Genomic DNA, 27,066 nt, shown 5'->3' on the forward strand with positions numbered 1-27,066 from the left:
CCAGGGGCGGAACCTTCGGCTTCTCTCCACCCATTGGGTCCCGAGAGCAGCTTGGGAGGTGTAGTATATTTGCCCGACGTCCGGGATGGTAGGAGAAAGGAGAGCGAGGCTAGCGAGCGCAAGCCTGTTGCTCCTCCTCGGTCCTCGGCCCGCCGCAGTAAGGGGAAGTTGGCTTGGAGATTGGCTAGGCCTCTCGGGCACACCCCAAACAGAACATGGACAGGCGAGTCATCATTGCGCGTAACTCAGCAGCACACTGAGGGCCGTGGGCTCGCTAGCATTTCAGACAGGGGGCATATCCAGCCCTACCTAGAGAATCTTCTGAGCAATAAGCGACCGCTTTTCTCTTGCCGCTGCGGCGCAAATTGGTATGGTTTCGCCTCCGAACTCACCGAATCAAGTTTTAAGAGTTTCTGCACCTTTTTCCGCGAACGGAGTGACTTGATTTTAACGGGCTTAGGCATGCGCATCAAAAGCCCACGTATGTTTCCTTGCAAAAAGGATGGCAGTTTGATCTCTGCCTAATGGCATCATAATAATAAATGATTTTAAAATACACAGTATCCCTTTATTTAATTATTGCACTTATGTTCTACATTTCCACCAATGAACCCAAGACAACATACATACACTGTGTGTTTATAGGTGGCGCTGTGGTTAAACCACTGAGCCTAGGGCTTGCTGATCAGAAGGTCGGCGGTTCGAATCCCTGTGACGGGGTGAGCTCCCGTTGCTTGGTCCCAGCTCCTGCCCACCTAGCAGTTCGAAAGTAGATAAATAGGAACCGCTATAGCGGGAAGGTAAATGGCATTTCCATGTGCTGCTCTGGTTTGCCAGAAGCGGCTTTGTCATGCTGGCCACATGACCTGGAAGCTATACGCCGGCTCCCTCGGCCAATAATGCGAGATGAGCGCGCAGCCCCAGAGTCGGTCACGACTGGACCTAATGGTCAGGGGTCCCTTTACCTTTACCTTTATATACCGCTTAATAAGTTTAATGAATCTCTCATGGTTTGTTTGTTGTTGTTGTTTTGAGGTTTAAGACCACCACAGTGGATGTCTTTAAAAATACACACCATTGCCTTTATTTAACTTGCATACCTATTCTGCCTTTCCACCAAGGAATCTTAATGAAACGAAATTACCTAAGTAGTGAACAACATCAGAGTAATATATAAAACAACATACAATTCAGAACTACACTTTGGGGAGACCATGAATTTCAGAAGTTGCATGGTCCCTCCAACCTGTGCTGCCGCACTGCATTTTAACCACACAATGTCATAGGGGAGGGAGGCGATCAGGGTCAACCATGTCAGAATGAAGGTTTGAACTTGTGTCTCGCCAACCCTACAATGAGACTTTTAACTTTGAATGTATTTAAGGATGGACCTTGCTAAAACTCCCAGATAAGCATGCTTATTGATTGATTTTTATTACGGCCATTGGCCCATCACACAACAATTCCCATACCAACATATATGTACTTAAACCTCCAAATTTAAAACAGCCAAAAACTTACAAAAACAAACAAAAAACAAAAGACCAACAACATACAATACAATAAATTTGCAGCATAAACATCGCCCTCTGCTCATAAACTAATAAAAGACATCAATGATAATATCACCTAATTACATCCTAAAACATAAATCATGGTTTAAAAGGGTTATCCGAGCCGCACAGGAGTCCGTTTTTCTTCTTTAGGGATAGGACGCTGATCAAGAATCTGGCAACCATGAGTGATCTTGAGGGGTCTTCATCATTTAGTAGATATCTCAGTTTGGCTTCATTTGAATCATCGGTGATTCCCTTTAGATACGGAGCAAGAAACTTGCTCCTGGCCGATAAGCATGCTTAATTTGCAGGGATAAAGAACCACCAACTCACCAGATGTTGCACTCCCAATTCCCATCATCCTAGCGACCATGCTGGCTGGGACTCATGGGATGTTGAGTTGAAACAAAATCTGGAGGGGTGCAGGCTCCCCAGCCCTGCAGTAAAGCGTCACCCCGACAGAAACATAGCTCCTGCCATTCCTCACAGCATAAATTCCTGTGGCACGTGTTCCTCTTTTCTGCTCCAGGAACCCAGGAGTAGAGAGTGCTTCCTGGTCCTGCTTGCAGGCTTCCCATTCAGGCATCTGACTGGCCACTGGGAGAATAGGATGTTGGATTGGATGGGCCATTGGTCTGATCCAGCTGTGCTCATGTTCTTAATACCAATTGCTGAGAATAACAAGTAGGGAGAGCACTGTTGCACTCGGTCCTGCTTGTGGGTTTCTCACATCTGATTGGCCACTGTGAGAACAGGATACTGAACTAGATGGGACACTAGTCTGATCAATCAGGCTCCTTTCATGTTCATGTGTTACAGAAAATGGAGAACACTTGCTCTCTTTCCCATAACATTTGAGCTTTAGGTCACCAGCTAGATTGGTGACTGAGAGCGACCACCGAGACCATACAAAGACCTACATTGGCTCCCAGTACGTTTCCGAGCACAATTCAAAGTGTTGGTGCTGACCTTTAAACACCTAAATGGCCTCGGTCCAGTAGACCTGAAGAAGCGTCTCCACCCCCATCGTTCTGCCCGGACACTGAGGTCCAGTGCAGCTCAGCAGCCAAAACACACCCACACCCAAGTTGTGCCAATATCTGTGAAGGCCACACAGGAAACCAAGGGGGCAGGAGGGGGCCATTTTTCAGCCAAGTGGTTGCATTTCCCTCCACACAACACTAGTCAAATGCTCAAATGAACAGAGAAAGGAAAAAGCCTTATCCAGGCAGACTTCTTGGAAGTTTTTCTTTGTAACATAAGAAAGCTGCCTGGATCAGGCCAGTGGCCCAAATTCATCATCTCATTCTCATAGATTCCTGTGCAAAAACTGCAAGCAGAATCTGACCACAACAGCCCCTGTGATTCTCAGGAACTGATATACAGAAATATGCCGCCTTTGAACCTGGAGGTGGTATGTAGCCATCACTTGACACATCACTGAGTTCACCTGGCATCCACCTGGCTTCTTCCCCCAAAGAATCTGGGAGCTATAGTTTGGGTCATTGGGTTTGGTGCTTTTGTAACTGGATTTGTAATGGCTTTTAGTCAAATACAATAAATAAATGATTGATTGATTGATTTTTTTCCTGAGATGCAAACTTTCTCTCTCCGTGTCATTCCTTGAATAGCTTCCTTTGGAAAGATAAGGCTTGTTTAATTGCCCTGTTCATTTGAGTATTTGACAAGTGTTGTATGGAGGGAAATGCAGACCCTGGGCTGAAAAAATACCCCCCGCCCCCGCCTGCACTCCTGTGTTTGAAATTCTAGAATAAGAAACTGCCTCTTTCCCCTCAGCTGCTATGTCTGTTTGTGACATCACAGGAGACCATACATGGAGAGGGCTGGGGAAACTAGGCCTCAAGGGGGGCATTTATTAGTAAATGATGACTGAGGAGCCCCCCTCCTTGTGACACTTGTGGCATGTGGACTCCATGGCAACCTCAGAAACCCTCCTTAGCACCCACCAAGGCCCCCAGACCCTCCCATTTTAAAAATATTTCCCCAATATCTGTTAGTTTTGACAGTGCTGCAAGACCGTTTTGGTTTTATTTTAGCAGTTGAGGGATTCGTATTATTTATTTTGCCCTTTCTGAGAGAAAAATAAACTGGTTCCTTTGACTTAAGGTCTCTGGATCCTTTTAAATAAAGTGATCTTGACAAAATGGGTGAATTAGGAAACCTTTTTATTATACACAAGTGGGGTAACCCAAGATCAGGCACATCTTCATCAGGAAAAACACATCTTATAAAGTCGTTTGTCCTGCCGCAAGTCCCTCCTTCCACACCCACAAGAAGGGGCGTGCGTACCAGTTTACAGAACTTTCTCTTTCACCTCATTAACATTTTACCATTCCACTTCCCATGTTAATAATACAACACAATACAATACAATACAAATACCTTTATTGGCATTTCAAGTTAAGACATTTAAAAATGGCATGAGATGCAAAGTCTTTTTTCTTCCTGTTTCCGACAGATTTGAATGGGGAAATTCTTTCAAATCTTCCATAATAAGAGGTCGTGGGGTGAGGGAGGCCAGGGCCACATCCACACCATTTAAAGAACTATGAAGCCGCTTTGAACACTCATGGCTTCTTGCCCCAAAGAATCTGGTAGCTATAGTTTGAAAAGGGTGCAGAGAGTTGTTAGGAGACCCTTCCTGTTCCCCTCCCTGAGCTACAATTCCCAGAGCTCCCTGCCAAAAGGGAACCCTACCCTACCCCCACCCTTTCCCCTAACCTTACCCCTGATGCTAACCCGAACTCTAACCTTAATGCTAACCCTTAACTAGAGCTACAATTCCCAGAGTTCCCTGGCAAGAAGGGAACCCTACCCTTACCCCTACCCCTACTGATGCTAACACTAACTCTAACCCTAATGCTAACACTTAACCCTTAACTAGAGCCACAATTTCCAGAGTTCCCTGGGTAGAAAGGAACCCTACCCGTACCCCTACCTCTGACACTAACTCTAACCCTTAACCCTTAACCCTTAACCCTTACCCAGAGTTACAATTCCCAGAGTTCCCTGGCAAGAAGGGAACCCTACCCTTACCCCTACCCCTACTGATGCTAACACTAACTCTAACCCTTAACTCTTTCCCAGAGTTCCCTGACGAGAAGGGAACCCTGCCGCTGCCCCAACCCCAACACTATCCCTCCCGTAACTCTAACCTTAACTCTAATCCTAACCCGAATCCTTAACCATTCTAACAACCCTCCGTCCCCTTAACCACCTACAGTTCACAGAATCCCTGAGGGGAAGCCATTCCTGTTCAAAGCGTCTTCATAGCTTTCCAATGGACGGTGCGCCTAATGTGGCCTAATGTTTCCTCCCTCATTTTCTTCTCTCTCCCCACTTCCCCATCGTTTGCAATGCAGCAGATGTCCGCCTGCAGTCTCCCTTCAAGGCTCCTTCTCTCAGGTGTGGCCACGGCCTTGTCCATTGCTCACTGGCAGTATTTCACATTCATTTCTCTGATGTAAATAGGGACGTCCTGCGGTTCTCTTCCTGATTCTGAAGGCTGGACTTGGGGAAAACCTCACCGGCTCCAGACATCCCTGTAAGGCAGAGGCAAACAGGTGAGTGGGATGGCCACCATCCGAAAGGATCCCCCTCAGATTCCTCTGTTTGGCTGCCTGTTAACAAACAAGGGTCCAAACCAGTTTGCATCCATCTCAGCCAGCGTAGCCTCATGGCATCCGCTAGCCTGAATGCAAACTCTTCCGACAACCACCCACCAGCTGCAGCCTTGCCAGGTCCATTGGCAGACATCAATCCGCTTCAGGGCTGAATATCAGTCACCTTCAAGTAGCGATCCCACCAGTAGGTAAACTGTACTTGCCTGCTCCTTGCTCCACAGCACCCCAGCACCTGGCGATTGCCTCCTTCTGCTTGCCAGCTTGCTGCCATGGGGCAGGAGACCACCAGGGCTAAGTGCCACTGAGCTGCTCATATTCTCTCTGGGGAGGGCAACTGCCGAGGCTTGCGCCTTGGCCCACATTTATACCTGCTCAGCTGCTAAATGTTATTGTTACATCACAGTCAACCCACAGACAATGGCAGCAGCTGGGGAGGCATCACAATCACCCCCTCAGCCCTCACAATGGTTGGTGAGTGCAGCTCAGCAGCCAACACACACACCCAAGTTGGGCCGATATCTGTGAAGGCCACACCGGAAACCAAGGGGGCAGGAGGGGGCCATTTTTCAGCCTAGTGGTTGCATTTCCCTCCACATAACACTAGTCAAATGCTCAAATGAACAGAGAAAGGACAAAGCCTTATCTTCGCACAGGAAGCTGTTCAAGGAATGACATGCAGAGAGAAAGTTAGCATCTCAGGGGGGGGAAATCACTTTTTCATCAATCGATCGATTGATCAATCAATCAATCAATCCTTAAAGTCATTACAAAACCAGTTACAAAAGCACCAAACCCAACGACCCAAACTATAGCTCCCAGATTCTTTGGGGGAAGAAGCCGGGTGGATGCCATGTGAACTCAGTGATGTGTCAAGTGATGGCTACATACCACCTCCAGGTTCAAAGGCGGCATATTTCTGTATATCAGTTTCCTGAGAATCACAAGGCTTGTTGTGGTCAGATTCTGCTTGCAGTTTTTGAGAATGAGATGCTGAACGTGGGCCACAGGCCTGATCCAGGCAGCTTTCTTATGTTACAAAGAAAAACTTCCAAGAAGTCTGCCTGGATCAGGCCAGTAGCCCAAATTCATCATCTCATTCTCAAAGTTCCAGCGAAGGTATTATTTGTCATTTATTTCTGTTCTCTCCCCCACCAAAAGCGCAGCAGCTTTGGGGCATTCCCCCCAAAAGCAAAGCAACTTTTGGACCCCCCCAAAAAACCCTCCAAAACTTTGGTCAACAGATATCCTCAAAAAGCTCAACAACTCTGGGCACTTTGTGATAAGGGTTTTTTGGTTTGGTTAAATAATTGGTTTTTGGTTTATTAAATATAGTTATATATTACAATTATACATTTTTGTTATTTAAACTATAAATATCGCAAAATTATGTTTTTTTCTCAAAGTGACAAAGCACCCGAGTTATCCTCAGTTTTTTGGCAAATTTTGACACACCAAGCTCAAAAGGTTGCCCATCACTGGTATAGAAACTTCCAGTGAAGGAAAGCCCACCTCCTCTAAAGGGAGATAAACAAATTCATGAAGGAGATGACGTCTATTATTGGCTACCACAGTAGCCAAATACAGTAGAACCTTCACACTGAGAAACAGTCTATTTCTGGTGGAGGCAACTGTTAAAAGGGGGGCAATTGTCACCATGCCCCACCCGAGGACTTCATTGTAAACTTATGGTTAGCCACTGTTGAGAAGGAGGGCGCTGGACCAGGTAAATATTTTCTCCTATATTCAATTAAATTTGCAGTGAGATTTCATAAATTCTAAAAATGTCACCCTAAGAGAAATAACCAGCAAATAAATCCTCTTGGACCTCTTCTGACCATGCATACTTCAAGTTAGGTTGCTTAAAAAAAAAGATGCAACTTTTCCTCAGTTCAATGGAGGCTGCCTCCACCTAGTGGCCACCAGAGGCAACGGGGCGTTTGTGATCACTCAGTGTGCTCTGATGACAGAATTAGTAAGTAGGGGCTCCACCAGACAACCTGTTTATTGACCTGATTTGCTTGCACAAAGCTTATGAGGAGGTTAGACTATGCATTTATCAAGCCTTTATAGTCTTTATCAAGCATTTGTTCTTATTTATTTATTTATGGGGAGGTTATACAACAACAAGCCATAGTGATTTGTTTCTTGCATATTATACATCTCATTTGTTCATCTCACTTTTTTAATATACATTCCCCTGTCACTTTCCTACCTGCAAAAAACAAAATAAATAAATAGTTTTGTGTTACTAAGGCATCTGAGTGCCTTAATCCACTTTAATTGCACAAACCTAAATTTCAGTGCGCACAACTGCGGCTACTCCAGCAAAAGTAACGACTGTTCTAATTTACTAATTTATCTGTTGCTGATGTTTGTTTGTTTGTTGCCTTTCCTCCAAGGCACGTGCTATTTTATATGTATTGATACGAACTGAGAAAAAAAATATTACTATAATGTATATAGAAATGCAATATATGCTACCCTAGCAAGGAAGACTGTGATCAGATGTCACAGACTTGTTGGACGCAGAGGAATGGTGGGAGAAACCAGCTGGGGAACCCCCAAGGGAAGAAGGCTCAGAGCCCAGGAAGTGGTGGTGGGACAATGATGAGTGGTCAGAGGGAGAAGACTAGGAAGATGAGGTTCTGGAAGCTGAGGAGGTAAGAGGACTTGGTGAGCTGAGAGTCTGTGGCAGAGAGAAGTCCAGGATCAGAAGCAGGAGAGGAGGGGGGCCAAGAGCACTCCAAGGGATACCCTGCTTGTCCCCCCCCAATACTGACCAAGTCTTTTTTGGGGGGTGAATGTGTAGGTGGACAGTGTGTGTGTGTGTGTGTGTGTGTGTGTGTGTGTGTGTGTGTGTGTGTGTCCAATGTTACAACTTTGCACCAAGTCCAGAGAATTGGTGCTTAGGTGTTGGGAGCACTGATATCTTAAGGACAAGGGAGAATTATAGCTACCTAAGCATAGCTAGAAAATCCATAGAGAATATAGAAGTAGCAATTCCAAACAGGAATCTAGGGAGTCCACCACATGAGAAGAACCAAAAGGATTAAAGGTCTTCTCCCCTTCTCCTATTGAAAAGGAGATGAGGAGGTTGGGTTAAGTGGGATGGAGAGAGCAATAGGAAACTCTCATTATACACAACCTGGAGGGGACCCCCCCCCCCCCGGAAAATTCACAGGTGCAAACAAAAGCAGGACTCCAGCACTTTTTTTTTCTTTTTAACACAGTGTACAATTAACCAATGGATGGAATGTTGTGAAGGTCAAAAGTTTAATTGGGTTTTAAACAGGAGTACACAAAATCATCTTATCCTTAAAGGAGAGAGAATGCTAATCACTGTGTGAATTGCAGAACGTAGCTTCTCCAGACATCTGCTAAAATTCCTGAGGATCTATGTTTTGGGTGTTGCTTTTTTAAAACATCAACAACAACCAGAACAACACTGGAGTAAATTTGTATAGTCCCTGGAGTTGCAGAGCAATGTTCAGGTCTTTAATAAGGACTAAAGGGTAATAAGCTTTTTAACAGGAACCATCAAAGTGACCCAAAATTCTACTGAAACTTCTCAAAGCAAAATGAATGGGCAAATTAAGCATCAGATGTTGCCGACAAAGCACTGCATGTATAAATAAGTCAGTTCATTGAGACATTGAATTATTATCATCCCAAACAGATTTCTATCCCATAAAAAGGGCAGCCCAAATGATCAGGGTGTTGGTGCACCTTCCCTATGAGGAGAGGGGAGATGATCAAGCAAGGGTGGCAAACCTGTGGCCTTTCAGATTTGTGAGGGCCTAGGAAGTGGCCCTCCATTCACGATATCAGGTCTAGGGTACATCATATGGGAAAGAAGTGACCCTTCCAAGATCACAGTCCCACAGAGCCATGAGAACATAAGAAGAGCTGTGCTGGATCAGGTCAGTGGTCCATCTAGTCCAGCATCCTGTTCTCACAGTGACCAACCAGATGTCCTGGTAGGAAGCCTCAAATAGGACCCGAAGGCAACCCCACTCTCCCCACTTGTGATTCCCAGCCAGAATCACAAACATAAGACCTCTGAAAGCAGAGGAAGCGCATAGCCATCAGGGTGAGCAGCCATTTCAATTAGTAGCCGATTTTAATTAGTTTTTGTACATTTCAACGGTGTGGTTCACACATCACTTTAAACAAGCGTGGGTTCAGATAAGCCAAACTGTGGTGTAACTCCCAGCAACCATGGCACAAAGACGGGGGCAGTTTAAGTGAAACAATGTGCCCATAATTTTAGGAGTCTGCACACCCAGCATGTTGCATGTTCACCTGCAAACCATAGTTTATACTTAACTACAAGGGCGTACCCACCATGCGGCAAGTTAGGGCAGCTGCCCTACTCTAGAAGCAGGGCTGGTGGGCAGAGGCGGAGCACAGCCCGGCGGAGCGCGAGTTCGCCATTCCCGCCGCACCGCGCCGCACCCTCCCTCCAGCTCCCCGGCGCGCCCTCTGGCAAGGCCAAGCGCGGCGGGGAACCAGGGAGCACGGCGCGGTGGGCGGGAACGCCGAACTCACGCTCCGCTGGGCTGGGCTCCGCCTCCGCCCACCAGCCCTGCTGCTAGGGAGGGGCACAGCCCGGCGGAGCGCGAGTTCGCTGTTCCCGCCCACTTTGTGGCCCCTCCCCTTCCGTGCCTTGGCCCCTCCCCTTGCCCCCCCTAGTTTTGATCCTGGGTACGCCCATGGTTAACTATGCTTTAAATCAGGCATCCCCAAACTGCAGCCCTCCAGATGTTTTGGCCTACAACTCCCATGATCCCTAGCTAACAGGACCAGAGGTCGGGGAAGATGGGAATTGTAGTCCAAAACATCTGGAGGGCCGAAGTCTGGGGATGCCTGCTTTAAATCAAGGATACTCAGCATGGAGCCCTCTAGATGTTGTGGGTTGATGGGAGTTGGCGTCCAGCAACATCTGGCACAGCATTGGTTACCCCTGGTTTAATGTGGCATGCAGATGAATTCATTATTTGAGCTTAAAGAGACATACATTATTTCATTGCATGGAGGAGAATTGAGAAATAAACCATTTGGATTTTCCTTAACAAGTGGACGAAGGAAACATGAAAGTATACTTTTTAAAAACACCACATATACAGGTTTTTAAAGCAAGAAATATTGACAGGTTGCATAAATATATTCCAAGAGAGCTGCAAATGTCTGTAGTGCTCAGTGCTGATTGCAGTAATTTCCAAACACACCTACTTATCGATGAATATATTATTATAGATGTTACCATTTCTCCCGAGTACCAGATCTGTTAGCCTCTCCACCTCTGTGAGATATAAGCACTTCCAAAGTGGTTCCCAAGTGGCCACAGGTTGTGAGTCTTCCATAACCTTCTTGCTGAGATTCACCAAACTTGCTATTAAAGATTTCATACCATTTGGTATGCCGGTTTTGATCCAGTTAAACATGATCAACATATGGCTTAATCCCACCCTTCCCCCCTGTAATTTCTGATACCATGAATATTATTTGTCTCCAGAAATTGTATGCTGCTGGCATTCCTATAAGGGAGATTAATATTAGTGACTTACTATTTTCAGTACCTGAAGTGTTTATCATACAACAAGGCTGCAAATTATGTGGAAGCTATGTTCCAGGGATTGTGCCTAAAGCCAGAATTGCATCTTATAAAAACACATTGGGTGCAATGGTGGGTGGGAGTTTTTCCCTCTGCCTTTCCTCCACACACCCCTTTTAATTTTTAATTTTTATTTTTTTGCCAAGCTCATAAAAGTGAATTTACAAGTTACAGTATTCGTATAATCCTGGCCAGTGTTAATAATATATACTAAGCTTTGAAGATTATAACTTGAATTTGGCCTGGAAGTGGACTGATCCCAATTAAAATTCTAGCAGCCATCTTCTTGAATGGCAGCCCCACATACAATGCATTTCAGTAATCTAAGCTCCCACCCAACAAAAGACATCCATGGTGATGGTCACTAGCTATGGTGATTTTTATTTTAAAAGGGGATTTGAGAAATCTGAGAAAGAGCAGATGAGAGCCTGATGGCTAAATGTTTGGTGACATAATGCATATAAGCTGCCTTAAAGGTAAAGGGACCCCTGACCATTAGGTCCAGTCGTGACCGACTCTGGGGTTGCGCGCTCATCTCGCATTATTGGCCGAGGGAGCCGGCGTATAGCTTCCAGGTCATGTGGCCAGCATGACAAAGCCGCTTCTGGCAAACCAGAGCAGCACATGGAAATGCCATTTACCTTCCCGCTATAGCGGTTCCTATTTATCTACTTTCGAACCCGAGGTTACAAACACCTCGGGTTACAAACACTTTGGGTTAAAGGTAAAGGGACCCCTGACCATTAGGTCCAGTCGTGACCGATTCTGGGGTTGCGCGCTCATCTCGCATTATTGGCTGAGGGAGCCGGCGTACAGCTTCCAGGTCATGTGGCCAGCATGACAAAGCCACTTCTGGCAAACCAGAGCAGCACATGGAAACGCCGTTTACCTTCCCGCTGTAGTGGTTCCTATTTATCTACTTGCATTTTGATGTGCTTTTGAACTGCTAGGTTGGCAGGATAAGCTGCCTTACATTGAGCCAAATCATTGGTCCGTCCACCACAATACTGTCCACATCGATTAGCAATGGATATCCAAGGTTTCAGACAAGGGACATCCCTATCTCTCTACCTGGATATCCTGGGGATTGACCCTTGGACATTCTGAGTGCAAAGCATAAACTATACCACTGCGCTATATGGTCCTTCCTGTAAGCCAGTGGGCCAAACTTGGCCCCCAAGCTGTTTTGGGACTACAACTCCCACCATCCCTAGCTAACAGGACCAGTGGTCAGGGATGGTGGGAACTGTAGTCCCAAAACAGCTGGAGGGCCAAGTTTGGCCACCACTGCTGTAAACAATCAGAGGGGGACTGGGCTGTTGCCTTCAAGCTTTGACTTGTGGGCTTCCTGGAAGCATCTGGTTAGCTTCTGCAAAGCAGGATAGCAGACCAGATGAACCTTTGGGCCAAGCCAGATGGAGCTAGATGGATCCAGCAAGACCTTATGGACTCACCCACGTGACCACATACCCCACCCTAGCACTGGAATAGATTATGCTGTCAGAATGTTGTTAGGAATGCTGGGGGTGTCACGTGGTTCCATGGCAGGTCAGAATAATATGCAGTCAGCATGGGGAAAGACAATGACTAAAGAAACAATGCACAGCTTTTCCCATACATTCCTATTGTTCTCCATCTTTATAGGGCCACACTTGTGCCAAGGTAGGGTACCCATGAGGGATGAATGCATGCCTTACTTACTTACCTACTTTACTTACTTACTTGCTTACTTTATAAGATTTCTCACCCGCCCTTCACCATATGGTCCCAGAGTGGGTTACAACAATACAATAAATACAACTATTTAATAGCAGATAAAAACATTTCAATGACAAGAGGCACCAAAGCTTTCCAAATGGAGCAGTACAGTGTGATTTCAGAAAAAAATTCAGGTGTCTCCAACAAGGCACCTTAAACTGTCAAATGCCAGGGTGAATAGGCGTAACTTCAGTATTTGGCAAAAGCTGTACAGAGGGGAATTCACCAGCTTAGGGACTGCCACAGAGGATCTCCACTTCCAGGACACCACCACCCCAAACTTTTGAGGATGGTGGAACTACCAAGAGGACCCCTGCTTTGTCAGTCTTAACACCCAAGAGGACCTAAAGGCACAGAGATGGTTTTTGAGATATTTTGGGGGCTAACTTGCTTAGGGCTTCGGTCAGGAATGCGGAGTGACCACTGGTGAGCTATTAAAACATATATAACCACTGTATTTTAATAGCCCTGCCAATTCTAAATGGAACCCCAGCCATCACCTCAAAGGAGACCTTTCTTAAGGCACAGTAGCACATGAGAGCCTCTTAGTGGCTCTGCGTCTAACCCTACCAACCTATTCTGTTTTGACCCAAACAGTAAAGTGTTTTGACTTTCCCCATGCCAAAGGAACTTGGGGGTGCATTGAATGGTGTGGGGACACCTAACATGGCTGTTGCTGAAGCTAGAGGGGCATGGATGCAATCGGAAAACTTGCTATTTGGGAGTGGGGTGTGCCTAGGGAACCCCACGTAAAGTTACCACCTTTATTTCATATTATTTTAGACAAGCACCTACCCCTTCCTTTCAGCCTGCAGGAGGGCCAGTTCCAGACTGCAAACATAGACGCCGATAATGGGATTAAGGCAGTACAGTAAATTGATTCAATCATTAAAACAGTGACATGATGAGAGGCGTGCAAAATTGCTGAGTCAGTTTTAAAATGCATTGGCACAGCAGAAAGATAAAAGCGATAAAAAGGGTGGGGGATCTTAAAGACTTCGCCACCCTCCTAAAATGCAGAATGTAGTGTAGTGAAGGTTCTGCAGTCATGTCTTTTCAGAACTGCAACTGGGGGTGGACAAATCAAGTCAATATCTCCCCCCATTAAAGCTTTTCATAATACAAGTAGAAAAAGGAACTAATCTAAATAAAAACAGAAACAGAGAAAGAGAAAACTGCACCCTCTCCCAAAGGTGCGCACAGAAAGTGGTGAACCCTTCCAGCTCCCACCTGGGAGTTTTCCTCCCTTCTCTCAATCTCTCATCCTGGGAGGTCTTCCCTTCCCTGCCTCCAGAGAGCCAGCATGGTGTAGTGGTTAAGAGCGGTGGACTTGTAATCTGGTGAACCAGGTTCGCTTTTGGGGAAAGGCTGGGGACTCAGCTATACAGTTGCAAATAAAACATTTTAAGTGTGTTGTAAAGTGCATTATAAGGGACGCGGGTGGCGCTGTGGGTTAAACCACAGAGCTTAGGGCTTGCCGATCAGAAGGTCGGTGGTTCGAATCCCCGCGACAGGGTGAGCTCCCGTTGCTCGGTCCCAGCTCCTGCCAACCTAGCAGTTCAAAAGCACGTCAAAGTGCAAGTAGATAAATACAGCAGGAAGGTAAATGACATTTCCATGTGCTGCTCTGGTTCGCCAGAAGCGGCTTTGTCCTGCTGGCCACATGAACTGGAAGCTGTACGCTGGCTCCCTCGACCAATAAAGCGAGATGAGCGCTGCAACCCCAGAGTTGGCCACGACTAGACCTAATGGGCAGGCGTCCCTTTACCTTTAAAGTGCATAATACAAATGTGACACTGGGTGGCAATGGTTGCAAATTCAATATATTTTTCAAAACTTTTTTTAAAAGCGTTTTTAACAACGTTTTTTTATATGTGTCTAGATTCCAACTGTGTTTTGGGTCACTTATTGTTATGGGAAGTGTGAATTAGGTAGGTTCGCCTTTATGTGGGAGCTGAATCAAGTTTCTGCCCCATCCCTAGCTGTGACTCACTAGGGCAGGGGCAGGGATCCAGTGGACCTCTGGATCTTGTTGAACTCCAGTTCCCAGCAAACCCAGCAGCCAGCATGATCAGCCAAATGGTCTGACTTGGTAGATGGCAACTTCCTATGTTCAGGTCCCCAGCATCTTCACTTAGGCGGTGTTTATCAAATTGCGTCCTTGGCTGTTGTTAGACTACAACACCCATCATCCCTAGCTAGCTGGACCAGTGATCATGGATGATGGGAGTTGTAGTCTGTCAACAGCTGGGAACCCAAGTTTGAAACCCAGGAAAGCTGGCGCTAGTCAATTTGGACAAAGCTGAGCTTGATAGACCTATGGCAGACATAGGCAAACTCGGCCCGCCAGATGTTTTGGGACTACAATTCCCATCATCCCTAGCTAACAGGACCAGTGGTCAGGGATGATGGGAGTCATAGCCCCAAAACATCTGGAGGGCCGAGTTTGCCTATGCCTGACCTATGGTCTGACTCTGTATACTACATCTTCCTCTGTTCCTAAATGAGTACATCCCAAAAAATCCAACTAAGAAATTTATTTAGCAAAGATACAAAATGGGTTCAGATTCTTCCTAGACGGCAAGGGTGCCTTGGAGAATGGAACAGGGCAGGATACAGGTGATAATTTGAACTAATACAGTACCTCTCCTTTAAACAACCATTTGGAAGAAGACGCCATGGAAAAGCAGAGACTGAAGCAAGACCTGCTGATTGCCGTGATGTGTGTATTCTTGGTGCTCCTGATTTTGCTTATTGTTGGCTGCACTGTTCTTCACTACAAGCTGATGACAGACGACATGTAAGTTTCACCTATCACAACACACACACACACCAACTTGTGCATGCAACAGAGTTGCTGTTTGAAAGGGGACCAAATCTCAGTCCTTTGCATTCAGAAGGACTCAGGTTCGATCCCCAATATCTACAGAGAGGATTGGGGAAAACATCTGTCTGAAACCAAGGAAAGTGAGGCTTTGGGGGAATGGTTGAGGGAGCTGGGTATGTTTAGCCTGGAGAAGATTGAGCAGTAGTCCGATACCCATCTTCAAATATCTGAAGGGTTGCCACATGGAAGATGCGGCAAGCTTGTTTTCAGGAAGACCAATGGAGTTCAAGGGATTCCAACTTAATATTAGGAACTGAGAAGTAAGAGGTGTTTGACAGTACAATGCACTACCTTGGAAGGTGGTGGCCTCTCCTTGCTTGGAGGTTTTTAAGCAGAGGTTGGGTGGCCACGTGTCATGGATGCTTTAGTTGGATGCATTTCAGGGGATTGGACTAGATGGCCCTCAGGGTCCCCTACAGTTCTACGATTATATGATTCTTGGTCAGTGGAATCAATACTGAGCTAGATGGTCATATTATGATTATTTGACACTTTCTGCACTGAAGAGTCTCAAAGTAACTGTGGTCACATACACACCATGCATTTAGAACTGACGGCTTCCACCCAAATAATCATGGGAACTGTAATTTGTTAGGGATGTTGGGAATATTAGCTTTGTGAGGGGTAGAGTATAGCACCCAATGATTCTTTCTGGGAAAGCATTTTTGCTAAAAGTGTTATGAATGGGCCATACATGTATGTTGCAGGTGTTGCCCTTGCATAATGAAAACTGAAATAGCAAATGTCACCAACAGCAATAAAGCTAAGGGATTTGAGATGGTTATATAAACAACATCCTATGAGAAATGTTGGGCTGTAGAAAAGTGGCAGGTCATTTGCTTTGCATGTAGAACAGAGGCACCAACTTCTGTGGAGGATTGAGGGGGCCTGACGCAACATCCTAACATTTCACATGGGGCCCTATGAACATTGAGGGGGCCTGCTTCCCTAAAACAAAGTTCGAGGGCATAGTGCCTCGGCCCCCAGGAGCCGGCAGCCTTGATATAGGTCCCAGGTTTAATCCCTGGCATCTTCAGATAGGGCTGGGAGAGACTCCTGTTTAAACTCCTGGAGAGCCCCTGCCAGTCAGATTAGATGAGACCAGGGCCGTCTTAAGTATATTTGGCGCCCTGGCGCCATGGTGCGACGGGATCCCTCCGGCGCCCCCGCCCTGCCCCGTTTCCCAGCGCGGCGGGCGGGCGCAGCTGTGCATTTGTTTTATGTACATGCATATCAGATTGATTTTAAACAGAACACTTGCTTAAAATAAACAAATCTGCAAAGTAAATAACACTATATATGGAAAATCTATCTTGCTGTGCTTGTACCTCTCTCATCTTCTTTTTCTTCAAGCACCCTGAGGAAGGAGGTGAAGTCTTATACTATCCAGACACACTGCGTCCTGTCTCCTTCCCCAGCAGAGGCATTGGAATCATCTCAACGGATGCCATGCCTACCGCCATGCCTGCCGCCATGCCTACCGCCATGCCAGGCACCATGCCTGCCACCATGCCAGGCACCAACATCCCAGGGAATGTCCCTGCCACCATGCCAACCACCGCCTCTGCCACCATCCCAGCCATCGACCAAGCCACTGACCCGGGCACGACCCCATCCAAGATCCCCACCCCCTGCAGCACCCTTGTCCAAGCCATCAAAAGCGTCACCATCAAAACAGAAGAAGGCAAGTGCCAAGTCAATCAGCCACATTTACAGGAGCCATTCCTCTGAAAGCATTCACTCCGATGAGTCTGGGAGCATTTACTCAGTGGAACATTTCCAGTGCCTCTACGGCTCCTCCAGGAGTGGATCCATGGAATCTCTGGAGGGCAAAGGAGCCCAGGACGAAGGAAGTGGCGGAAGCAACGATTCTGGGAGCATCATGCTGTGCGCCATCCGTGATATGTGATGGCCAAGATGATGCCAGTTCCAAGAATGGTCGGTATCATGCCTTTGCTGAACTACTCGGTGTCTTTCTTTCATGGAGATGCTTGAGCATCTGTGTCACAGCGTGCCAAGTCAGAACACCCCAAAATCAATGGATTGCATCGTCCTCTATTCCAACCCATAACCCACAACCTCAGCCCCCAGCCCTCCCAAGGATCAAAATGAACTGAAGGCGAACTTCCTGTCAGTTTGATTTGTTGTTGTTTTTTAAAAAAAGGTTAACTAATCATAGCAAGAACCTGTCCTACAAATTTCCCCACAAAGTGAACAAAAACAGGGACTGATTGCTGCGACTCAAAATGAAAACAAAACAAAACCCAGACTGATGATCTGGTAAAATAAATGACATTGGAGAGATTTAAAAAAATGAAATGAAATAAAAGAGGGAAGGAAAAATATGTTCGTGTGTGTGTGTGTGTGTGTGTGTGTGTGTGTGTGTGTGTGTGTTACTCATGCCAAGAGCTGTTTGTTTTCTGCTGGTCTAATTTGTTTGAGATTGCACAGAATTTGGATACTCAGGGATGCCAGATTTTGGAAAAAAAGTTTCTGGTAGTCAGTGTTATGAGGGTACAGAAACAGCTTGCAAAATGCTCAGGTATTCAGGAAGTTCAGCATCAGTGCTTGGCTGCACTCTTAACAATAAAATTGATGGTACTAATATTTATTATTTATGCCATGCTGTCAGTGTGCATGGCACTTTGCAAGGTTTTATGTGGAAAGGCACAAGCCCCAAGTGGTTCAGAAAAACTAAAACTGGCCACAGGGCCAGGGCTGGCATCCCAAGAAACTCCGTACACATTCCCCTGCAAGCGCTGGTGGTTAGTGGATTGTCACAGGGCTGCCCTGCTGATTAGCTTCACACAGATGCCTCAAGTGAAAGGCTGGGGACAGCTGGGAGGGATGACAGATCAGGAAAGGAAGGTGAAAACTCTTTGCCTGAAACCACAGAGAGCCATTGTTGGTCACGGTAGACCAGAGATGTGGAATCTGCAGCTCTCCACATATTGTTGGACATCAGCCTCCATCAACTCCAGCTAGCATGACTGATGATCAGGAATCATGCAAGATGTAATCCAACAAAGATCTGGAGGGCCCTTCCCTTCCCTGGGGTCTGACTTCCACTGTTCCTAAATTGGCTAATCAAATCAAGCTGTGCCCCTTGCTAATCAGTTGTCATTATGAGCTGATATCTTATCATGCTCAATGCAAACCCTCCCATGTTGGAATGCCTTGTTTCAGAGGAAGTCATTTCTTCGGAGCTTTATAACTGGTTACTTTAAGGATTCCTCCTCCTAGTCTGATAAGAGACCTCCATAGAATTGGAAGGGACCCCCAAGGGTCATCTAGTCCAACCCCCTGCAATGCCCAACATGGGGCTTGAACCCATGACCCTGAGATTTAAGAGTCTCACTCTCTACCACCTGATCTTTCCAGCTTTAAATAAGAACCAGAATGTGCTTTGGCTACCAGGAATTTGGCAATCACTGAATTAAATGCTTCAATAAACCAGTTAAAAGCAAGACAGCAAATTGTCCCCAAACAGTGGCAGACTTTGGGTTTTAAAATTTCAACGCTCCCCACTGCTCATGTTACATTCTAAAGCGCAGTTGCAGTGTTCCCTATGGTGCCTCTGAGGCTCTTTCTCCAGTGCAACTGAACTGGTTGTGCTCCCCTAAATCCACTTCTGCTGTGGGCATGGTTTCTGCATTGCAGGGGGTTGCACTAGATAACCTGTCTGACTGTGTCCCTAAGTCAGGCTACTGGTCCATCTAGCTCAGATTTAGACCTGGAACCCTTTTGTGCATACAAAGCTGGTGTTCTGCCACTGAGCTACAGCTCCCACCAACAACTCTTGATTATCCCTGACCATTGGTCATGCCAGCTGCAGGGGCTGTTGGGAGGTGGGGTCAGGCACCAACTGAAAGGCCAAAGGTTTCCTAGCCCTGCCTGACATACAGGCATACCACCTTGAAAAAAACAAAAAAAAAACACCAAAAATGATACAGTATAGAAGTATAGAAGATTCCCATGCACATTTTTTCCTCTTGTTTGACCTTTACGGTGCTAGCAATGGAGTCATGTGCTCTACAGGAAGAGTCAAAGCGGGTCGACATTTCAAAGTGGAAAAATGCAGACCTTGAACAGCAGAGGGTGCTGTTTTCACAGTTTGGGGTGGCAGAGAGGAACCTGTTGGAAACTATGTTCTGGAAGTGGATTGAAAACATGGCGAAACTTATTGATGAAGGGCCACTTTTGACACCACATTTGCCCACTTGCGTTTTGAAAACTCATGCAGAGAGATGACCACTGATGTAACTGGGAAGGGCTGTACCTCAGTGGTAGCAAGTCTCTTTTGTACACTGAAGGTCGCAGGCTCACCTCCTCGCATCTCCTGATAGCACCTGGGAATTGGAACCTGGAGAGCTTTTTATCCACACTTGAATTTCCACTTTCCAGGCATGGTCTGTGCTCCAAAGGGAAAACCTGCATTGAAGTTTGCTCCAACTGAGCACTAAAAAGGGGATTTCATGGGGAAAGCTCCAGGGTGAGGGGTGGGGGACAACAACACTTGGACATGGAGTTTTAAAGTGTGGACATGCGTCTAGAAAGAGAGGGCAAAAGATAAGTGTGGATAAGCCCTCAGTGTATGCAATACTACAGTAAGCTAAATAGACCAGACAGATTCAGCAGAAGGGAGCTTCCAATGCAACATCAGGAGATCTGCATTGTGCACATTTAATTCAGCCCACCCTATTAACTTCAGTGAGACTTATTCTCATGTAAGTGGGAATTGCAGGCATAAGCAATGTGGTAGAAAGGTAAGAACACTGTCCTATGGTGTAGATTCAAATGATGGCCAAAGCATTTACAGCTTAGTTGGGACATTAGTGCAATTCTACATTTAATTCTACGCCCAACTGACTTCACAAGGTTGTTGTGAGGATAAGAGACTCCGATGTGCCCCTATTGATTTCTTGGAGGACTTGGACAAGAGATACTCCAGAAGGGCATTATACCCACTGCTTCTTTTTGCAGGTAGCAAAGTATTCTGTCTTCAGCTAAGCCTTCATTGCTCACTCACATCATTTAAAAAGGATTCATAAAGCATTGGAGGGCTTTAAAGACTGACATGCTTTGAGAAAGCTTAGAGGGAGGCAGTTTATAAAGAAAAGATCAGAGAGTTTCTACTTAGGCACTTGACTGGAGGGATTAAAGCCTTCTCATAAAGCAGAGGCAAGGATCCCTTTCTCAGCCCAAAGGCCACCTTCCCTCATAGGGAACTTTCTGGGGGCCACATGCCAGTGGGTGGCCACTTATCCACCCAGGCAAGCAAGAGTTTAAGCGGTGTTTCTCAAACTTGGGTCCCAAGATGCTGTTGGACTACAACTCCCATCATCCCTAGCTAGAAGGACCAGTGGTCAGAAGTGATGGGAGTTGTAGTCCAACAACAGATGGGGAACCAAGTTCGAGAAACACTGGTTCAAGGACACATCCCAGCCAGGTCGCCTTGTTCCAGTCCAATATCAGAACCCACAAGGAAAGAGGAAAGGTTGGATGCACAGACAGCTTTATCCATTCCAATGAGCAATCTAGCTGCTGCATTCTGTGCTAGCTGAAGCTTTGAAGCTGCCTTCTAGGGCAGCCCTATGTATGGCACACTGCAGCATTCTAAGTTATACTGGTTCAATAAGCAGATTAATCAACCCCTAAACAGATTAATCAACCCCTACTGTAGTTCGTTAATCAATAGAAGCTGCTCCTCCTCCTTTTAAATGGTAGGATGGTGAATGAAGGGCACACCAGATTGGCTGTATTGATTCTGGGGCATTGCTATAACAGGGGATGAATAGGGCATGCCTGATGGTGGCCATTTCTTCCAATGATCCAAAGTGCTATGTTTGTTGTGACCAAGGATTTTGGATTTTGTTGTGATTAGCTGTGATTTCTTTTTTCCCCTTTAGACATCAGCAGCCCCACCCAATGCTCCACCCTAAACTGATTTTGAATGTCCTCTCCATTCCATGTCTGTGTTCCTGGTGAGTGTGCAACACCCTGGGAAAGCATTGCTTTAGGGAGAGGCAGCATGAATATTCCAGCTGTGGTAGGGCTGCTTTGCGGAGGCACTCTGCCAAATGCCCTCTGGTGGATTCCCTCCCATTCAATTGCCTCCCCTCACCCCAAAGGCAGGTTTATCTGGCACTAATGGGCAACAAATGCAGATGACACAACCTTGATGGCAGAAAGTGAGGAGGAATTAAAGAACCTTTTAATGAGGGTTAAAGAGGAGAGCGCAAAATATGGTCTGAAGCTCAACATCAAAAAAAAAAAAAAAAAAACCAAGATCATGGCCACTGGTCCCATCACCTCCTGGCAAATAGAAGGAGAAGAAATGGAGGCAGTGAGAGATTTTACTTTCTTGGGCTCCTTGATCACTGCAGATGGTGACAGCAGTCACAAAATTAAAAGACACCTGCTTCTTGGGAGAAAAGCAATGACAAACCTAGACAGCATCTTAAAAAGCAGAGACATCACCTTGCCTACAAAAGTCCGTATAGTTAAACCTATGGTTTTCCCAGTAGTGATGTACGGAAGTGAGAGCTGGAACATAAAGAAGGCTGATCGCCGAAGAATTGATGCTTTTGAATTATGGTGCTGGAGGAGACTCTTGAAAGTCTCATGGACTGCAAGAAGATCAAACCTATCCATTCTGAAGGAAATCAGCCCTGAGTGCTCACTGGAAGGACAGATCGTGAAGCTGAGGCTCCAATAGTTTGGCCAGCTCATGAGAAGAGAAGAATCCTCTTGGGATCATTGGGAAAGACCCTGATGTTGGGAAAGATTGAGGGCACTAGGAGAAGGGGACGACAGAGGACGAGATGGTTGGACAGTGTTCTCGAAGCTACGAACATGAGTTTGACCAAACTGCGGGAGGCAGTGCAAGACAGGAGTGCCTGGCGTGCTATGGTCCATGGGGTCACGAAGAGTCGGACACGACTAAACGACTAAACAACAACAACAAATGGGCAGCAAGCACTCCTTTACAGGGTCCTGAAGTGATGCTACTTTGGAGGCACATGGGAAATTGCAATGGGGGTTCACTGGTATGTGCTGATTAGAAGGCTCAGGACAGATACAGTCATACCTCCGCTTACATATCCCTCTGGATACGTAAACTTCGGGATGCGAACACAGCAAACCCGGAAGCATTTTTCCGGGTTTCGCCATGCTCGCACCTGCGCAGAAGCACTCTATGCACCACACACATGCACAGAAGCGGTCCTCCAGTTGAGAATTCCTCAGGATGTGGCCGGACCTCTGGAACGGATCCTGTTTGGAAGTGAAGGTACCACTGTATTAACAATGGACCTTGCCAGGGCTCTCAGAGTTGCCCATGAATGCAGTGTTCAGATGGCAGGTCCAAGCTAGGATGCTAAATCCATGGTCTTCCATTTTGACCACCCAAATCAGCCCTACGAGCCTCAGGTTGCTTCTAGACCACCTGTTTATGGGGCTGTTGTCCTGATTCATTGCAGGGTGTTGAGTTGACTTTGGCTATTTCTTGAGCATTCATTCTGATTTGTTTGCAGAAAATCCAGATAACATTGCATCAGGCTAATGCTGTCTTGTATTTCCCAGTGCATCTTGACATCACTTTCCTTATCACCAAGCATCTGATTTGGGTGGGGAGGGGAGGGGGTTTATTGCATAAGAGCTCTAAATCTTTTATCTCTTGAGGATGGTGCTAATAAGATGTGATTGAAAGTCCAAACATCCTACACTCTCACACACACCCTGCCCTCAAATGCCGGTCTCATGTGAAACCTGAAACCTGGTGTTTTGATTAGCAAAGCGGAACTCGCTAAGTCCCTTCAGGGGAAGAGGACAGTTCTGCTTTTTCATCCTGCCATCGAGGAGATGTTATCATCACGCTGATGCCCCAGTAAGCATATTCTTACTCAGCTGTTTCTGCTCTTCCTGCCGTGTGTGACTGGGGATGCCCATTAAGCAAAATGTCTCTGGGCTCTTTAAAAGGCTTGTAAATTACTCATCTCCAACATCCCTGTGCAACTCGAGGGGAAAACTCCCTCATTGCTTTTAAAGGGGGAACTGGAGTGCAGCTAGCTGTCAGCTGCTTCCATCCACAGGCTCTGATACACATATACTGTAGAATTGCATGTGTGGAGTGTTTTGTTCTGGACTGGACTTCAGGGCCAAAGCCTGGGCCCCACAGATTCCTGCATTGCTGGGCATTGGACTAGATGACCCTCATGGTTCCTTCCAATGCTACGATTCTATGATTCTAGGACTAGGCCCTCCAGTGGCCCACAGAGAGCAGAAGATGATTGTTGAATAGTGGGAAAGATGGACGAAGGACACAGCTCTGTTAGATTCCCAGCTCCTTATTACAGCAGTTAGAACTGCTCCTTGAGTCTGACTCTCTGCAGCCTAGCTGGCTGCTTTATATAATACTAAGTAACTTGTAACAGTAACAACTTCCAACTAACTAACCAATCAGTGAGTGACAGTTCTCAATCCTTCATCTGCATACTGGTGGCCCTGAGTAAGAACTGCAGCCAATCTTAATACATAACACCCCTCCCCACCTAGATGAGGTGTTAGCCCCCCCATCCTTAATTGTTACAACCATACACCATAAGCAAATACCATATGTAATTCCACTATATACAAGTATAAGCTAGCCACAGGTTTGATTAGAAGTACTGTACAGGTACATTACACGGTTTAATCCTCAGGTAGGCTGGACGTATACGGGTCCGGGTAGATTGCCGAGGTATCACTGGAGGGGCAGCCAGGCTGCCAGAGCCTGATGACACACTCCCCCCTGGAGACGCAGGTGTATGGCTCGACTTGGATGATTCTATGTTGGCTTCTGCGGTGGCAGCTTCGGACTGCGGTTGTACAGTAGGCTCCGGTAAGGACTCAGGTAAAGATGGGCTGTACGCCGGAGTTTCTTCCCCAACCTTGCTTGGTTGAACTTCAGCGGTACTTGGCAGCTGGCCGCCCTCTGTCTGGGCCATCAGAGGCACTGTCCCTGTGTCCGAATCCCCAGCCCGGCGGCGCAGTTGGTCAATGTTCCGGCGCCATATCCTTCCACAGTCCAAAACCACTTGATATGACTTGGGTCCTGTAACCCCAACCACCACAGCCAGCACCCAGGGAACCTCCCCCGCATAGTTCCGGGCAAACACCTTCTCTCCCGGAACGAAGAAACGTGGTGTGTTAGCACAGCCTGGGGAATCTGTGCAGCCGGTCGAGAGACGATCGTAGGCAGTGGCCCATCAACAGTTTGGCCGGGTTCTAGCCTGTTGTTGTACATGTGGTGATGTGTTGTACTAATAGGTATTCGGCTACCCATTTGTGCCAGTCCCCCTGTCCCATACGTGCCAATGCTTCTTTAGCCAAGTAAACCATTCGTTCTGCCTGACTGTTGCTGGCTGGATGAAATGGAGCTGTCAGAGTGAGGCAGATGCCCCAGCCAAGGAGGTAGCGCTCGAATGCGCCCGACATGAATTGGGCTCCATTGTCCGATACGAGTACGTCTGGCAACCCATGTGTGGCAAAAGGCCTCTGCAGCACACGGATAATGGCTTCTGAGGTGGTTGAGGACATTAACACCACCTCCAACCATTTAGAATATGTGTCCACTACCACCATAAAAATGTGGCCGTGGATATGCCACCCTCGAACATGGTGCCTTGGGGGTCTCCCATGAGTTCCCACGATGCACAGGTGGATCAGGCCTTGACTCCTGGCATGCCTGGCACAATTTGACCCAGGCTGCGATGACCTTGTCCATGCCCAACCACCAAACAAAATTGCATGCCAACGCCTTCATGCGCACAATTCCTGGGTGCCCAACATGGAGCGCATGAAGGATGCGCTGATGAAGCTTGGTTGGAATGATGACCCGGTCTCCCCATAGGAGACACCCCCAGTGAGCTGAGAGCTCGTGTTGCTGTTGAGTGAAAGGCTGGAACTCTGGATCAGTTGGCCCTTTTGGCCACCCCCTCCACACCCAGTTGTGAACGAGGCTGATGGTGCGATTCTTGGAAGAGTGGAGAGCGACGTCAGCTGCTGACAGGGGAAGTGCAGGCAGTTCCTCAATCAGGAGTACCTCTGATGAGGGTGCCGGATCCTCAACCAGCGCCGGCAAAGGCCAGCAGGTAAGGGCGTCGGCATGCCCTGATAACTTGCCTGGTCAGTATAGTAGCTGATAATTATAAGCTGCGAGGAAAACGTCCCAGCGTAGCATTCATGGTGATAAAATCAAGGGGGTCAGGCGGTCACCAGCCAGGATACCCAGAAGAGGTTTGTGGTCTGTGACGAGGTTGAAAATCCTGCCATAGAGATATTCATGAAAACGCTTGACTCCTGTCACAAGCGCCAGTGCCTCCTTGTCAAGCTGACTATAGTTCCTTTCTGTTAACAACAAGGTTCTTGAAAAATATGCAATGGTAGCCTCACTGCCATCAGGGAAGACATGGCTGAGAACGGCCCCGACACCGAAAGGTGAAGCGTCCTCCTCTTGCCATCCATTTCCACGCCAGCAGACAGGTGTTCCCAGGAGCCTCTGCCACACAGATAAAGGGACCCCCCCTACATGAGGGGGGTTGGCAGTAGCTAAGCTTTTCAGCTGAGCATGGAGAATTCCCATGTGAGTAATGTGGTCCACCAGCCCTGAGGCAAACTTGGATGGAGATTAAAAAAATTCCTTCAGTAGCACCTTAAAGACCAACTAAGTTTTTATTTTGGTATGAGCTTTCGTGTGCATGCACACTTCTTCAGAAGAACTTGGATGGAGATTGACAGTCTATTTCTGATGCAGTTGCCATAGATAAGATAAGATAAGATATCTTTATTGTCATTGTCCCCAATTTCATTGCTGAATAATGATTACAAGCTTTTTGCAGATATAATGGCAACAAGATTGAAATAGATTTTAAAGGAGATGATTCATAATGACCAAGCAGGATTTCTACCTGGTCGACAGTTAAAGGCAATGTAAGACATATTATAGATGTAATAGAGTATCTGGAGACCAGAATAGATAAACCTACAGTATTAATGTTTATTGATGCAGAAAAAGCTTTTGATAATATATCTTGGCAGTTTATGAAGAAGAACCTGGAATTGATGGATGTGGGGGGATCCTTCCTGAATGGAATAGAAACAATATATTCTGAACAAAGAGCAAAATTGATAATAAATAATGTTTTAACAGATTACTTCGAAATTACGAAAGGAACTAGACAAGGATGTCCGTTATCTCCGTTATTGTTTATCAAGGTCCTGGAAGTATTACTGAACAGAATTAGAGAAATCCAAACAATCAAAGGAATTAAAGTGGGTGCAAAAGAGTTCAAATTGAAGGCCTTTGCAGATGACTTAGTTCTCACTTTGGAAAATCGCAAAGAAAGTGTTGCAGAAGTGATAGAAGAAATAGAAAAATTTGGACAATTAGCGGGATTCAAATTAAATAAACAAAAAACGAAGATGGTGATTAAAAACATGGAAAAAGAAGAATAGGAAGAATTACTGCAGAAACATGGTATTGCAATGGCGAAAAAGGTACAATACCTGGGAATTTGGATGACAGCAAAAAATATAAACCTGTTTAATGACAATTACGAACCAGTA

At 46.4% G+C, this 27,066-nt stretch overlaps 1 protein-coding gene across 1 annotated transcript; it reads left to right on the forward strand.

The window, feature by feature from the left end:
- Nucleotides 1-12,373: 12,373 nt before the first annotated feature.
- Nucleotides 12,374-17,368, forward strand: LOC148686540 (uncharacterized). Its single transcript, XM_088665414.1, has 3 exons — nucleotides 12,374-12,476; nucleotides 15,243-15,372; nucleotides 16,813-17,368. Exons 1-3 carry the CDS (start codon nucleotides 12,374-12,376, stop codon nucleotides 17,366-17,368), a joined length of 789 nt encoding a protein of 262 aa, XP_088521540.1.
- Nucleotides 17,369-27,066: the final 9,698 nt, after the last annotated feature.

The sequence above is a fragment of the Zootoca vivipara genome, chromosome Z2 (assembly GCF_965207765.1).
Source record: "Zootoca vivipara chromosome Z2, rZooViv2.hap1.1, whole genome shotgun sequence".
Taxonomy (NCBI): Eukaryota; Metazoa; Chordata; class Lepidosauria; order Squamata; family Lacertidae; genus Zootoca; species Zootoca vivipara.

What these genes read in the sequence shown, in the direction of transcription:
- LOC148686540 (XM_088665414.1), top strand. Translation starts at nt 12,374, where the DNA reads ATGCAGTCAGCATGGGGAAAGACAATGACTAAAGAAACAATGCACAGC. An exon ending in AGGGCCACACTTGTGCCAAG is followed by an intron (nt 12,477 to 15,242) that starts GTAGGGTACCCA and finishes ACCATTTGGAAG; the next exon opens with AAGACGCCATGGAAAAGCAG. An exon ending in AAGCTGATGACAGACGACAT is followed by an intron (nt 15,373 to 16,812) that starts GTAAGTTTCACC and finishes TTTTTCTTCAAG; the next exon opens with CACCCTGAGGAAGGAGGTGA.